The 16,137-nt window shown below is 41.7% G+C and overlaps 1 protein-coding gene across 1 annotated transcript in view; it reads left to right on the top strand.

Moving 5' to 3' along the window:
• The first annotated feature begins 3,556 nt into the window (after positions 1 to 3,556).
• Positions 3,557 to 16,137, top strand: part of FAM19A4 (family with sequence similarity 19 (chemokine (C-C motif)-like), member A4) — a 51,112-nt gene continuing 38,531 nt past the window's right edge. Inside the window, exons 1-2 of the mRNA XM_009329851.1 lie at positions 3,557 to 3,636; positions 6,756 to 6,871. Of these exons, the coding sequence (XP_009328126.1) occupies positions 3,557 to 3,636; positions 6,756 to 6,871 (196 nt within the window). The remainder of the gene's footprint in view (positions 3,637 to 6,755; positions 6,872 to 16,137) is intronic.

Here is a 16,137-nt window from a genome sequence, read left to right as displayed (position 1 = left end):
CAGCCCCCCAAAAATGAAGTTGCTGCACGCGGGCAGAACGATTTCCCCACTCGCGGCCCGAAAACTGCTGTGGGCTGCCAGGCCGGGCCGAGGAGGGGCACCTTTCAGGTGTCGGCCCTCCCCTGAGGGGCGAGGCCTGCCCTCCGGCCCTAGAGCGAACTGCTTCTGTGGGGGTCTTTGGAGGGATATTATTAAATATATGTCCCGTTTATAGTCGTTTAGCCCTGCAGTGGGCGGTCTGCATGCGTTAGCTGGTGCGTAACAGGTAGAACTGGCCAAGCAGGTGTTCGCTCTTGCTCTTTCCTTGATTTTGTCTCTATTTCCCCTCAAAGTCGAGCAGCGGCGCTTTTCAAATACACGTCGTGACCAGACTAGATAGTCCGGGTTTTTTTCTAAGAAACTGCAGATGTTGCTGTGTTTTCTCTCAGTTCTTTATTCGGTGGGACGTTAAAGAGTTTAACAGGGCTGACAGTGGGGTTAAATTCTCAGGCTGGCAAGTCACCCTGTGAAGCGTGTGGCGTCCGTGGCCTCCTTGCTACCAATTGCTTTCCAGAAGAGGAGTCTTTTAAGGGATGCGCTATGTTTATTTTAAGTGAGGAATTATTGAGAATGGAGAAATTAAGGCCTTTTAAATATTTAACGGAAGGAGGTTTTTCTAAATTATTTACTAGCTTATTATAAAAGATGGCATAGAATGGTTTAGTAATTTATTCTTTACAGAAAGTAGCCGTAAGAATTATTTTACAACATGTAAATATTGGTAGGAAAAGTACCTAATTTAAAATGCTATCTTATTCCATCTGTCAAAGGAATTATACAGTGCTCATACAATTTCCAAATAACTTTAGACCTTTATTGTTTCTGTTCTTGAAACGCTTCTCTGGCATAGGGAAATGCTGTTTATACCCATTTTACCCAAGCACAGAGGCACAGAGACGGACTGTGCTGGGACTGAGGTGCAGCAGATCTGACCATTGCAATTCCCTTTAGATACCAGAACCCACAGTCTTAGTTCAGGCTCGTGGATGCCCTAAATACTGGCACAGGAGAGTTGCGGGGTCTGGGGCAACTAACGTGCAAAGCAGGAGTTGTTCATGGCCAGCTCATGCGTAAATGCTGAGAGCGGAGCCCTTCCCCTCTCCCCCTTCCTTCTTTTCTTTTGCTAGAGATGGAGGTGGGCGCTCAGTTGCCTCCTGGCTAGAGCTCGTTGTATAAAAATGACCCCTTTCTTCATAAGATTGCTTTCCGTGGGTAACTTCTGTTCAAATCCCTCTTGCGTGAATTAACCCTGCTGCGTCGACATCAGGGACTTCATCCACAAAATTCCAGTTGTTGTCAGATGTATCGGCACCTCTTGGGAGGTGACGCTGATTTTTATTCTGTTTAAAGTGGCACTTGGTTTGCTCGCAGGTGGCCAGCGGGAGGGCTGGTGCCCGCTCGTGGGAGCAGCTGCCCTCGCAGGCCACGCTGCCCCAGCAGAGCTCCTGGCGCAGAAGGTCAGGAGCGATTTGCTTGTTTGTGCAGCCTGCAAATAAGCAGCTCTGCTTTCCAAAGTAACGCTGCGCCCTGAGATGAGGCAGGGACCAGCATTAAAACCACCAATCACAAAATACGCACAAAACATGGGTTTCGCCATGAGAAGCCTGGCATTCCTTTTACCGTTATTAACGAGGTGAGCCTCTTGCTTCTGTTCTGATCTCCCTCCTTTCTTGAAATAAAGCTAGCTGAATCTCAGACTTAAGATTGCACTGTAGGAGTTTGCCTTACACTCCCTTCAAACAACCCTATTTTCTTAAGAAATAGCACTGCCTGGAAGGCATCAGAAAGCCCTAAGATACACTGGTGGCTGTATCATTTGCAGCTTTTGCTGTATCCATTTAATTAGAATGAGTTAGAATAATCAATACTTCCTTGTCTTTTACCAGTGTTTAACATATGTTTACAGAACAGGTTTCACTAAAGTTAGTATTTACCTGTAGATGCATCTACACAAGTTTTTTTCCCCTCTCTAATAAAAATTATGGAACAGATAAGCACTAAAACCCAAGTTAGTATATTGCAATATTGATTTCTACAAGAGCACTGTAAGAATATATTTATCTATCATCTGTCCTATTATGAAATGGGTAAAAATGTACCACACAACCATTTCAGTCATTCAATACTATATTGAAAAGCCTGTTTGTTTGTTTTTTCTCAAAAAGGTTTCTTTTGAGGCACACGGATTTTTTTTTATTTTATGTGTATTTGTGGAAGAAAGGATTAATACAGGATGGTAGTGCTTTGTCTTAAGACATCTCTTTGCCCACATTTTGTTTTGATTAGAACTGCTGCGTTGCGATTTTGGCTTACTCTGAAACTCTCCACATTGGAAAGCAAAGACAGAGTAAAATGTGATTAATTATAGATTGCTGGCCTGGTACCTCTTTAATTCCAGCAATTACTCTATTTTCTCGTGGTGTTCTGAACAGAAAGGAGGTGAGTGTATTGAGCCAGGGGCTTTCCTGTCCTAAGCTTCTGAAAGGAGTCTGCCTATGTGCTTTTATGACCCCAGAGATGCTTTGCTCTCCAATGTGATAGTGTAATTTTGTGTTTCTTAAAAGCAAATTTCTAATTGATGAAAGGAAGAGTGAAATGAAAAGAGTGCTGGAAGAAGATGAGAAAAGGTTATTGTGATCACTCCGTAGGTGAAGACCACATTATTATTACTCTCACAAATTGCACTGTGTTGTGTTTTCAATAGCAGAAGGTCAAGTTGAGCCCAGGGATAGAAGTGAGAGAACAAATATAAACAATAAAAGCAAAGAGACTTGAATGTCTGTGAAATAGAGTGTTTGAGGTCATTATTCTGTGGAACGTTTGTCAGTACTGCTGCAAAAGTGTCTCCATACAGCGACTTCAAAGCGTAGCTTCTGGGTATAGGTGGGCTGGGTGTGAGTTGTGGTGCTGGAAGCAAGTAGAGACAAAAGTGTCAGAGGGTGCTATAATGCATTGATCACACAGACACGATCCTATGGATGAGACCCTACAGACCCTCTGGTCCTGAGGCAGCCAGACTCTGAGGGTGTTGGCCAAATCTTTATGAAGACAATCAAAGGTTTTCCCCATCTTCAATAATCTCTGGTTCAAACTGTTGGAGGTGTCAAGTAAGCGTGTGGAAATCTGTTTGCGCTGTGGTGGTGTCGTAGACCTAACAGCTTTCACAGTGGTTGGGTGGCGAGAGGGCACGTGGTTATAAGGACAGAGTGAGCTGCACACATTATGTTTGTAATTTCTAGTATAGTGAACTCTGCCTTTATTTGATGTAGTGATATTTCAGAGCTGCCTTATCACAGTTTCTCTGTGTTCTTGGAAACGAGTGAAAAGAGCAATATGACTGCTGTCGTTTGCCTTGGATTGCACTGTAGATGGCACTGTGAAACAATGGTTTTGGTAACGAAGATCTATTTCACAGCACCATTCCAGACGTTAATTGCAGTGTAATATGGCTTTCTTTCTAGGTCCCCAAAGTGAAGGAAAAATTCTGAAATGCAGAAAGGCTTATTTGCTGCCGCAAATGGGAATCTGGAATAACTATGAAAAACACGCTGAAATAATTGTGTTTGACTGGAACAAAATTCTTGCAAAGTCCCCAAGGTAAGAGCACTTTTTATCTTTCAAATGACACTGAAGATTTGCTGTTCTGGTTAGCAACAATATCCACTTGAATCCAACAGAGAATGAAGGCTTGACATTTCTGAAAGCGGCAGCCCACTGATGCTGAAGGGCTCAGCACCCCTTGCTACATCTGTCTGCCAAATTTCGTTTTTTCCCTGCCTTTTTAAAGATCCTCTTGTATTTCTTTGTATTAGCGGGCTGAAGACTTGTGTCCTGTCTACCTGCAAGGCAGACTACAGTTTGCAAATGTTGTATCATTTTAATGGTACTGGATGCTTTTAGCAGCCTTTCAGTTTGGATATAACTAAGCTGAAGCTTTGTAGTGATACACTTATTCCTGGACTTGAATATACTTACAAAGGGATAAGGTTACTCTGTTAACCTGATGAAACCTGGTTTCACATTCCCTGTCTAACGTCAGGGCCATGACTTCAAAAGAGTCAGACTCATAAGCTGGGAAAGCTTTTGAAATAGGTCAGCACACAACCATTTCCACTGAGACCAGCTTTGCTCCTGCCCTGGGAATGGTGGGAACACCTGGGTTCACTTACATGCTGAAATAGCAGCTGTTGAGCATGCAGTGCTTGATTTTTGACTAAATACCTGTCCCTTCCATCAACTCACACGGAAAGAACATGCTCAAAATGTCTGATCTGTGGTATTTAATTCTGAGGGTTAAATCCTGCTTTCAGTCACACCTCAGGAAACCTGAAGGAAGGTCCCTGTCTTCATTATGATGCTACAGAGTGACACCAGAGCTGGGGTCTCCACTGATACTTGGATCAGATTCCCGTGTTTGCATTTAGAGCACAGAGGGATGGTATTGCAAGACGAGCAGATGATGACGTCCTATTTAGCGGTAACTGGTGTGTGAGGTGTAAGCTGTGTGTTTCTCATGGAGAGAGTGAGAAAACTAAGATTAAATTCAGCTCTCTCCTCAAGAAAATGAGGTTCAGTTACCTGGGGAAGATTTGGGTGACTGAAATCTGAAATGGTAGGTTGATTTCAAAGCCTACTGGGCAGTTTCCTTAGACTAATATTGGATCAACAGCAATAATAACATTTATGCTGTTTTCACAGTGACTCAATCCCATTAGCTGCAGTAGCATTATGTGGTTCAGCTGGGTGCAGGAGGTGAATTAGGTCCATGCTTATTAGCTGAAGTGTAGCTGCTCTGAATTAGCCTGTTAGGCGTCTATAAGAGGATACTTGTAGGGTAGGCAAGGACTAGTGACGTCTTTATCTTCTGGGTTTGATTCATGCTTGTGCTTGCAGAAGACTCCTATATACTGCTGCAAAAGAGCCTCAGTGTGTTTCTTCCTGTCCTGGTTCACTTGCATTCAGGGTGGCAACATACTGGGCTCAAAACAGAGCGCCTTCTTAACGCAAGGGAAGGTATCTTTTTGCCAAATCAGTCCTTAAAATGCTGCTTACTTATATGTAATTTTTTTTTCTTAAATCTGTAGACATGGTGAATTATTTTTTAGCAATATTTGTGTAGCTTTTTAAAAAGGTTTATAGGCTGGAATAGTCTACAAGGACAGCTGAAGGTGCTGGGCTCTTCACCAATGTTTTTTTTTTTCCCAAGTGTAAAATAGTGTTTGTTGCTAAAATATATTTACATACAACAGGTTTTCGGTCTCTTAACTTCTGATATTAATAGGTGCATTTGTGATTTGTTTGGGCTTTATCAACATTCCCATTCATACACAATGAGAGAACAAAATTGTTTTGTGATGTGCGAAAGGGAAAACTATACAGGTACTTTTAAATGAGGAAACATGGGATCTGTTTAGTTTCATTTGTAGATGGTTATCAAATTTAAAGCAGGACCAAAGTGCTTCACCTGGCTTTGACAGTAGAGCTGTCTAAGGCATGAGGGTTTTTTTTTTTTTTGACTATCAGTCTATTTAGCACTTGAATATTCAATTAGCTGAATAGTCTCAGGTATCTTAAAGATATACAGATAAATTTATTTAGAAAATACTTGGAAGAATCAGAACTGGAATCTGCAGGGGAAGGAAGTTCTCAAAGGACTTCTTGGTGCAAGGTGCAAATAAGCATACTTATTATAGGCTTGCCTAAATCCCAGCGTGCTGATTAACTGCAGACTAACGTCACTGCTATGAAAGCAGTATTTAGTTCAATTTATGCAAATCTATAAATTGCCTTTAATTAATTTGATGTATGCCTGCTTACAGCATTTGCTGAAAGCGTGGAACATATCTAAGGGTTTGAGTGCATAATGCCCATTTATGTATCGCACAAGTAATAAATCATCATAACTGAGTTTAAGAAAATGATTAGATTACCTTTCTATATGATGAATGGCATAACATAAGCTATTGAGGGATTTAATTGTAGATATTTGCAGCAAAATTACTGAGGATTCGTGGTCTTAGTTCTAACACTAACGTGAATAAGACTAACAACATCCGCCTTCTTTATAACAACTGTTTTCTGAAATGTGGTTTCTAACACTCCTGGCAGAGCAGTGAGTCCTTGCATATTTGACTGAGGTGCTGGTTTCGTGAGCGTTTAACCCTCAGCAAACTTACTGATCTCCAGGAAAGCTGGCAGATGTTGTGTGCTTGGGAGATCCAGCCAATTCATGTGCCATGGCTACATGGGAGCTGGTAGCTTTAGCAAATATGTCCTGAGAAGTATTGAGTAAAAAGGACATTCTGCTGTGATGTTCCTATGATTTTGAGGCAGGTGCAGTTTAAAAATATAGCATGGCTTATAAATATGTATATTTAAATTTGAGTGTGGATGCATCTTAATCTGAAAAAACTCCACACCAACCCCTTATCTCAGATTCATAGAAATGTATTGCGCTCCTAATGTGGTGCTATAAACATGTCTTTGGGGGTAATATGATGTGTGATAGCCGTTGCATTGCTTCTAATTATAAAACATGCTTAACAAAGAATTGATCCCAACCAAACCATGAATATGATTTTTGTCAGTGTTACCTTGTAATGAGCCATATTAGTTATTCTTCAGCATCTTTTCAGCTTTTCCTTCCCTGCATCATTTTTATGTTATTCCCTACTCATATTGTTCTTTCACTCACCTGCTTCCTTTTCTGCCTCCAGGATGAGATTCTGTGCCAAATCAATGCTTCTATCTGACTGGCTCTTTCTGGTCTATGTGTTAATGGTCTGCTGTAAATTGTTGTCCGCCTCTAGCCACCATCCCCGGGGGCACACAGGTAGGAGCTTTTAAACTCATTATGTGCTACTGAGACCAATTAATACCACTTGCAGAATGTTACAGCCCACTTTTTAGCAATGGATAATTGATGAGGCTGTTGACAGTGTGTTATAATCAGTGCAATGGGTTAAAATACAACAGCAACAAAAAATGAGCTATTGTAAATTTTCATGGTTTTTCTTTAGTAATTTTATGTATTGAAGCTCACCAGACGGTTTTTGGAGTGACTTCATGACTGCTAGGACTTTGGGATTTGTTCGTGTCCTTTTGCTTTATCCTTTTCCAAAGATACTCTGAAATGTATCTTTATCTTCTCCCTCTTAATCCAGTTGTTATCAAGAGACTTTACAACGGTATCACTGGCTTTGGTGGGCAATAGATCAAAGCCCTCAGACTTATGTTAGCCAGTTCTTTCACTAAGTTACACAAATACTGAACTGTGGTTTAGTTCAGATTGTGGTATGCTCCTTTTCCTAACCTGCATAGTGAGGCAAACAGAAAGATACTGCGTTTAAGAGAATGTGCTATTGTAGTAGGGTATATCTACCAGGCACAATGTACTATCTTACTATAAATAACAGAAATAGCTCAGAACAAGCTGGGTTGGCTTCATGAAGAGATACCAGACTGCATCTTCGAAGCAACGTCTCCGTGCTAGAATTGAGCAGACACATCAGCTTGAATGCAGAAATAAATATGGATGTACTAATGCTAATGCAAAGATATCAGTGCAAGTCCTAAATCTGGATAGCTGAGTCAGCCCTGTGTCACCTTTGATCCCAGAAGAGAGAGAGGTAAGTTAACAAAATACCACCTGTGAGCTCTGCTTTTTAGGAGAGGTCAAAAGCCTGGCTGCAACATCATGATGAGATGACTGCCTTCTCAGTACCATAGTTAGCTTCATGCTGGCTTGGGGATTTCTGCAAGTGTTGCTAGCGTGGTGTAATCTCATTCTTAAATTAGGTGTAATGCCTTAAATACAGATGTAATGTTCTCAGCTCTGAGGCAGACTCTTGTGGGTCTAGGTCTAATGTTAGCATCCACTTCAGCTCAGCACTAGGAAGTGGGGATGCATTTGTTAGAGGCTCCATCCTCCAGATGAGACAACCTATTGATCTCTTTCCTGGCTGCTTCTGGTGATAGTCTAGGTAGGAGCTGAAGGCTCCTCATGTGCTCGCCAAAATCTCTTCAGTCCTGGCAAGCAGGACTGACTCTGACCTGCATATAGCTGCTCTATCTACATGCCCATAGCACATCAGCAGTGTGTGTGTACCTAAGAGCTACACAAACCCCCTCCTTGCCTTATCCCATCACCAGCCCTGCGTTCCCTGGTGCTGTGGAGCACTCATATGTATTTGCTGTGAAACGCCGTCACAGGTTATGGAGAATAGCTGACGTGTTGCAGCAAAAGCCCATAAAGCAATTCCAGTGAATACAGTGTTAGAGGATGATCCGTATTACCATTTTGCAGGTAGCTGTTATGGAAACTAGTTGAATCACTTCAATGAGGAAGGGGGTCTATGCACAATGACAAGTTAATTAGGCCCTCTTGACCTTTCCTGTAAACAACTGTTGCTTAGCAGAGCATTTCAGAGCTGACTACGCAGCAAAACCTGGAGAACAGCCTTCTGCAGCTTTTGTCATTCAGGGAAGAGTCTTGTAAAAAGAAATGTTATTTTTGTCTTTTAAAGATGCACTTTGCGTGTGTACCTAAGGGAAATACCTGTAATAAGGCAGTAGTGATCCTATTTTGTGGGCTTGTATGATGAACACTCATGTGTTATGTGAATTATGACAATATTTTTAACATAATATTCCAGAATGCTTGACTGCATACTTTTAATTGACAGTAAGAATTCTTGCATACTTTTAATTGACAATGAGAATTCTTTCCCCCGTATCAAAGAGGTGCTGTAAAACACAATCAAGCTGCTCAACTGTTAAGCAAATTTGTGTACAGTGCTTTCTTTGGTAGGCTAAAGAAAGGTTCTGCTCTGCATGAATAGTTTGGTCAGATTACGGAGCTCTTTTTTCAAATAGACACCCTTGAAGCTGGAGCCTTCATGGACCTTTTTAGACTATGGTGTCATATTCTTCCCCAGACATGAGTTTCTCTTATGTGTACACTGAAGTGACCCCCATCCCACTTTATGATTCCATGTAGAGATGAAACAGTCACCCCATTTTTGATTCTCCAGCTCCCTGTGTCTGGCATATGGTATCATAGAGCATTTAGAGGGCTTGGGGGGGCTCTTCTCAAAGGGTCTGTGTTTCCCAGCCTCATCTTATCTTTGCTGTTTGGTACAACACCTCGATTGACCTTCTAATATATGATCAGATCTGTGATGGAATCTATGTGAGCAAGACAATGCCTTGTTCATCAGGAAAGCAAACAATTTAGAGCTTTTAGTGTAGTCTGTTTTGTGGAAAGCAAATAATTAGCCTCATTTGTTTAATACAAATTAGCATGTTCTTGGATGGCAATTGAGATAAAATTTTTGCAGTCAATAGACAACATTAACTTTTTTCAAAATAAAATGTCCCGAAGCTCATTAGAGGGATGAATTCAAGCTTTGAGTTTGGCAAAGGCTCTGTCCTGTGTCAAGCAGCTGTAACGTGACAGGTATGCACTGAGGTGGGAAATACATGCTATTTATGAGGCATGAGGTGCTTAGCCTGGGGTACTTTAGGAGGAGCTGGTTTTTGAGAACATGCTGTGTCTGCTCCTGAAAATCAGTGTGTTTCAAGCTATATACTTGACATCACTATCACTTTTGGAAAAAATGCTTACTCATTAAAGCTAAAAGTTTATTAACCAAGAGCAGACAATAGCATTTAAGATGAAAAGTGGGGATTGACTTTTTTCTTTTCAAAATACTACCATTTTTAAGGAGCCTAATCTGGGAAAAGGCAGTTATTGACTTTGGTTGGTCATGTTAGATGGTGCCTGAAAGAATGACAGTTGACAGCTCTCTGCAACATTCAGACAGGAACAGAGACTAGATCTTTAAGGACCCAATAACCATCCTGTTTCTGAAAAGTGGGAGAGAGTGCCATTGAGCAATCCCTTTGACAAAAAGGGCCTCTTCACTGGAATAAAGTGTAAGACAGACCTGGTTCGTTCTTTTGTTCTGCAAAATATTCACCACCATTGAATAACTGTTAGTGGAGAAAAAGACTGTTCAATCTAGCAAGCCAGTCCTGCCATTGCTTTGAAGCAGAGTGGGTCTTGAGCCCAGCTTGGAGGCTGCAGCCTATTTTTCATTTGAACACCGTAATTGCTTTGACTGGCAGAGTTAACTAGGCAAAAGGTAGAGGAGAAATGTTCCTTCTCATTACCATTAGATCACTGAAGATGCTGCTTATGCAGATTATTTCAGCAGGCTCCCTTTACATCTAAGTAGAGAAAACACTTCAGAATATTCATCTGACTTTGTTGCTCTGAATTACTCTTCTGAAGAGTTTGTCTTTTGCAGTGACGATAGCTGAGGGAAGCATAAGCACCGGCCTTACTATAGCTATTTAAAATTGGGCAGTATTTCAGACTCCCAGAGTACCTAACTGATACTGATATAACTATCAATTCCATGCTGTGCTGAATGAAGCCACATACATTTAGTACCAGAAAAGATTTGTTTTCACCTCACTGCTATAAGTCAGGATCCACGAATGATGAAGCATTGAAAAGACACTTCCTCAGGTGACCTCATGTGGGGGCTGGACTTGCAGACCATTAATTGATACAGCCAGCTGAGCGGTTTCTGTCATGAATTACCAGTGCAGCTTGGCTTTTTTGAGGATGCCAATTTTTTATTTTTTAATGTGTTTTATGTGATGATGCTCACCTGAAATGCTTCCGGCCTCCTGCTTGCTGAAGGGTCTAGATTTTTGGAAAGTCCATTATTATTAACATACCCAAAATCCATATATTTAATAGACATCTGTAGCTTAAAGCAGGACCAAATTTGCCTCTGAATTGTCTTACACGGTTCACATTTTCACTTTTCTTTGTGATTTCAAGTGAAGACTTCAGTGGTAGCCTTAATGGTTTGCTTGCTTACAGCACCTGCAGGATGATGCAGATCTTGGAGATAAATCACTGTGTTTGAGTGCACTGGGACAGCTTTGTCTTTTAGCCAACTGAAGGAATAGGTAGCAACTTCTTTTCACGGAGTTTATTCCTTGTTGCACTGCAGACAGTTTAATTTACAGGGTTATCAGGGGTTAAATGGGAGAAGTCTTGTTAAAAATGGCAGTGGCAAGCAAATATGCATGACCTTAGAGATTGGGAAGTGGGTTCAGGAGGGAATTATCACCAGACTGAGCTGTTGTAAACTCTACATCTTTGCTTAGTGAAATGTAGCTGAAAACTTGTAATTTGCTACCCGGCGTCTTAGATGTGATCTCCAGCAACCAGGATGCTCTCCTAGCTGGTTTTCAGGTGACTGGTGACTTCCATCACATGTGAAAGACGAGCTTCTCTTGTAGACTCTGCTGAGCAGGGCCTGAACTGGGACCTGAGATAATTTTCTGGGATTCCACGAGTGTTCTCCTTTGTTTTCTTCTGATTGATGCTTGAACAGGGAGAGACAGATGTTTGGAAAGGCTCGGCTTGTGTAGGAGCAATCTGAGTGAATAATGCAGCAGTGCTCTTGACGTAGAAGACAAAGGCTCTCCTCGCTGCTGCTCTTTCTGCCCTTGCTATGGCTCACGGAAAGCAATCTTTTTCAGAACGTGTCTGTCTCTTCTTTTTTTTGTCCTTCTTTGGGTGCTCTCTGAGGAGGTGCTGGTCTAACCTCTCAGTAGGATGGTCAAAGTTACTTGTTTGTCACAGAAGCAGACCTCCTGTCATTTGGTAGTGGCAAGTATTGTATGTACATGGACCTGAGGCAAAGATCTACCCTTGATGGACAGCAAACCAGACCAGCTGAAGGCAGTACAGATGGTATGTGTTGAACTAGGTGTTTAATAATTCTTTTCTGTGTCCCAAACAGCAAAGAGAAGTCAGTACCCTGAAGGAGTAGAAGAATCCCCCCCCCAAACCTAGTGACCACTCTAACACACTGGGAAAGTACATGCTTCATTGCCCTCTACTAGGTACCAAGAGAGGAATAGCAGCCTATGATAGGTAAAACCTTGATCAGTTGTCAGCGTGGGGTGTGTTATCAGGAAAGCAGGCATCAAGTGAAGAAGAAATGAACATCACAGTTCATCTGAAGGATGAATAAGGGATTCAGTGATGCTGTTGGACCAGACTCTGGGGCTGAGTGGCAGGTGGGCTTAAATGATACTGGGAACATCCCAGCAGAAGGCTGCTCCTTTATGCACTAAAGTAGCAATTGGTGTACTGAGGACATTGTTTCAGTATGTCTGAACATAGGCAAAATGTCTGATTCAGAATATTCATCTGACTTTGTTGCTCTGAATTACTCTTCTGAAGAGTTTGTCTTTTGCAGTGACAATAGCTGAGGGAAGCATAGGCACCGGCCTTACTATAGCTATTTAAAATTGTGTCAATCTGGACGCAATGTCTGTGTATCAGACATTGTTTTGGTCTGCCGGTCCCTCTGAGTCTGCTTTTTTTTTAACTCTGAATGTGAAATGTCACCATCAGCTGGAATTCAGACCTGTTTAATACCTCTTCATTATGCTTTTGGTTTCAGGCGGTCTGGTTGCAGACTGGATTGTTCCACATCAATTGCAGGTTTTCACAACTTTAAGGACTTTGTGGACAGAATCCCGTCCCCATTGGAGTCAGAGGAAAAATTCCTCCCTTATACAGGCTCCAGGACTACGTCTACTTAAGTGAAGGCTGTGTGTCTGAAAAATGCAGCTTTGTATTAGAAATATTGCTGCTTTCAAGGAAAAAGGGAAAACCCAGGCTTCTTGTTCTCCCCTCATTTTTGGGTTGGAGCGTCATTCTTCCTAGAGGTGCTGTCGGGTTGCCACGGACATGGTTCCCAGTTCCACCAGAGGGCCCTGCAAGGCTGCCAGAGGGGCTCCGGTGCACAGCCGCAGACAGGCACCGCGTTTGCTTTCTCGTGATTTAAATCATAACTGTGCATTTTACTAATTAGAATTATGAGTCCTTTTGTATTTCAACGGGTCAGACATGGTTAGCACACAATAAGCTTTAGCCCTTTATTCTATTTAACTCCTTTTATGTCTTAATGTTTTATTCAGTGTGTTATTTATGTGTTTTATTATCCAGCTTCTAAATATAGGGTAGCTACAATATACAGCCTTGGCTGTAATCTCTTCAAGTAATAAGGTAGCGAAAGCAATTCAGTTGAGCAATAGGTTCCCTTTAAAACAGAAAGGAGCAGAATTCACTCTGTGAAGTTTGCTGGTATATTTATTTTTGAGAAGAAGAAAGAGGAAGAAATACTTATTATTTTCCTTTTTTTTCTTAAATAACAATGAGAACTTTTAATATATACAACAGATTTTGACGACGACTTCAATTTGGATGCATATCTATGTTACCAGTAAGGAGCAATTCAGTGTTAATTTAGTCTTTTATAGGGTAAAACATAGCTTCTGGTATAGTGCACTTTAACTGCGTGAAATATGATTGTATATGAAAAGATTTGTGTATTCCAGGGAGTCAGGGGGAAAAAAATTGCAGACAAACTGGTGAATGTGTATGTTTTGTGTATCATATTTCATCGTGTTTCAAAAGGGGAGGGAAAAGTTCGGTAACAAAAAGAAGATGGAGTCTCATTTAACACACAAATGGTCAAGTCCAGTGTATCAATCTGTATAGCAGGCTGAAACCAAGCTCTTTCCTGCAATATCAAAGTGGCCTTATCTTAAAGCCATTGGGGAAAGCTTGTGAAAATACTGTCTTTATTTTATTCATTTCACATTGACAGCATCATTTTTTTATATAGCTGTTATCTACAATAAATGATAATCTTTACATTCCATTGACCAAAATTCTAACCAAGAAAGCTTTCTTTACTTTGTCTTTTTTTAATTTACTCCTCCCAAACTAAGAATTTATATTACAAGAAATTATTACATTGCAAATGGTTCGGCTCGTGCTAATATGGGGAGAAAGAAATGGTTGGATAAGTGAAAATCCACAAATAGGATGGAAGGCATCTTGTCTTCGGTGTTAATTTGGGTGAAGTGATGCAACAGAAAGTGGAACATGTTCTACTCAGGAGCTCTGCTCTGGGTTTGCGTGGAGGTCAGCACACTGAGTCCTTGGGAGGATGGATGCTTGAGTGATGAAGGCAATAGGTTGAAATGTGAAGGACTTGCATTGAATTCCTTGCTCTGAAATGATTAAAAGACCTGCCTAAGATGAAGTCCTGACCCCACTGAAGTGGGAGTTTGTGATTCTTCTGCGATTTAGTTTCCAGCCTGCTCTGGATATGTCATATGGTTTTCAGTCCTAGCAGAAAAGTTAGACTTCATAGTTACGATTTTATTAACGCTTAAGCCAATCATTCTTACAGAATTCATCATTCAGTGTTTTGCAAATCACTGCCATTTTGAGGGATGGAAATTGCTTTAGGGCCTGTTCTGCTATTGATCGACATGTCTGTGCTTACTGCACGGGCTGCATCGCCACAGCCTTGCAATTACATTAATTGTAATAGCAGCACAGAGTCTGTCCCAAACTTAAAGTCCAATTTTAATGTAATTGTAAGGCCTTGTCCTACTGGAGAGTTTCATCCCAAATGAGTGACAGCACAGGCTTGAATAAAAGTCCATGGAAATGGATAGCAGTTTCTGTTGATTTGGTGATTTAGGCTTAGTGTCTATTTGTGTCTGTGCTGCCAGGTGAAGGGTGATTCAGAAGCAGGCTGTCATGGAAATGAGTGATTTAGATCGCTTAAAAAATCACCATCAAAGATATTAGCAGATGTGGTTTTAATATGATGTTGTGAAAGTCCGACTTACATGTTAGGTTCGATGGCAAGGTTCGCTCTATTAATTACTGCATGGAAGAAACATACAAAGGAAAACTGAGTTATGCTCAAGTTAGAATGATTCACAGAGAGACCGGAGACACAAAGGGTAAGGAAGACCCTCCCGTTGAGTCACACGGTGCAGAGTGGACCCCCTTGCTTTCTAAACTCCTTCTCAGAGAGGAGTCTAGGTGCGGCTAGGTCCAAACCTAGTCTCGGACTTGGTCAATGGTTTATGTCTAAGGGTTTGTATTTGCAATGTTTCATTAGCATCAATTCAGCATGCAATCAAAGTTACCATACTACAAGGTTATGCACGATATCAGTCGCTTACCAAAGATCTGTCGTTGGTAAAAGGTCTCTCTGCCTCAAGGAGCAACTTTGAGAGCTGTCCCAGCTCAAGGGGGGATCACTGCCACGCAGCCGCGCTGCCTAGCAGGGAGAGCTCAAAGAAGGCTCACCTCGGCTGTCATATTTATGGGATAAAGTGGTTGGCTCGTAGGCAAATTACATGTGATGGAAAAGGTATGCATGAGACTCCTTGTACCCACAACATTCTTTGTTCCTTGATGAATGAGTCCTGGAAAAGCCACCTGCTATTCATGTGTTAATTGCATGATTGGTATTCCAAGCTCATATATATCGGTGCTCACTGTGTCACTCTGCTCCTTTGTGGGTTTTCAGAGAACAGATTGGAACTAGAGGAGTTCTCGGCCCGGCTATGGCTCAGGCCTTTACCTCCTTTGGAGCCCGTACCAAACTACTGCTAGTTCGGTTAAGGGGTCGAGTGCCTCTGTCACACAGGCTAGGACATGCTGACCCTCCATGCTGGCTTCCATTTGCCCATGGTTTTGGCTGTAGGTGGGTACAAAATATTCACCCTGTATTTAAGAGCAGGAAATCAGTTGTCATACTGGGCTGTAGCATCAAACGTGCCCCACCTGTGCCTAGTCCACTCAGACTGCATGAAGAAGTGCTCAGCTCTGCTCTCGTGCCAGTCATGGTATTTTTCCCCTGCCAGAGAGCTGCCCTTCGATGTTAGTTCGAAAGCTTACGGTGTTGATGTCTCTGGTTTCAAGGACATGTTTGAGCAAGCATTTTTGTCTTGGAAACCAGAAAATGTTTAATTAATAATGGAAGAACCTGGAGATGGAATTTTTTTTAAACTAACATTTAAGTGTTTTGTTGGCAGAGCACCTCCAGATTGCTGCTGATAGCCCTTTGCTGCGGCTGTCCGTTTTTCAGTGTTTGGCAGCATTCTTGCATTCCTTCAGGAGAGTGACAACTGGTAGAGGACAATGGATTCTAAATCAGGAGATTAAAGATGTCATGTAGGGTTCAG

Source organism: Pygoscelis adeliae, unplaced genomic scaffold (assembly GCF_000699105.1).
Source record: "Pygoscelis adeliae isolate BGI_AS28 unplaced genomic scaffold, ASM69910v1 Scaffold67, whole genome shotgun sequence".
Lineage (NCBI taxonomy): Eukaryota > Metazoa > Chordata > Aves > Sphenisciformes > Spheniscidae > Pygoscelis > Pygoscelis adeliae.
This window is presented reverse-complemented; position numbering and strand designations above follow the sequence as displayed.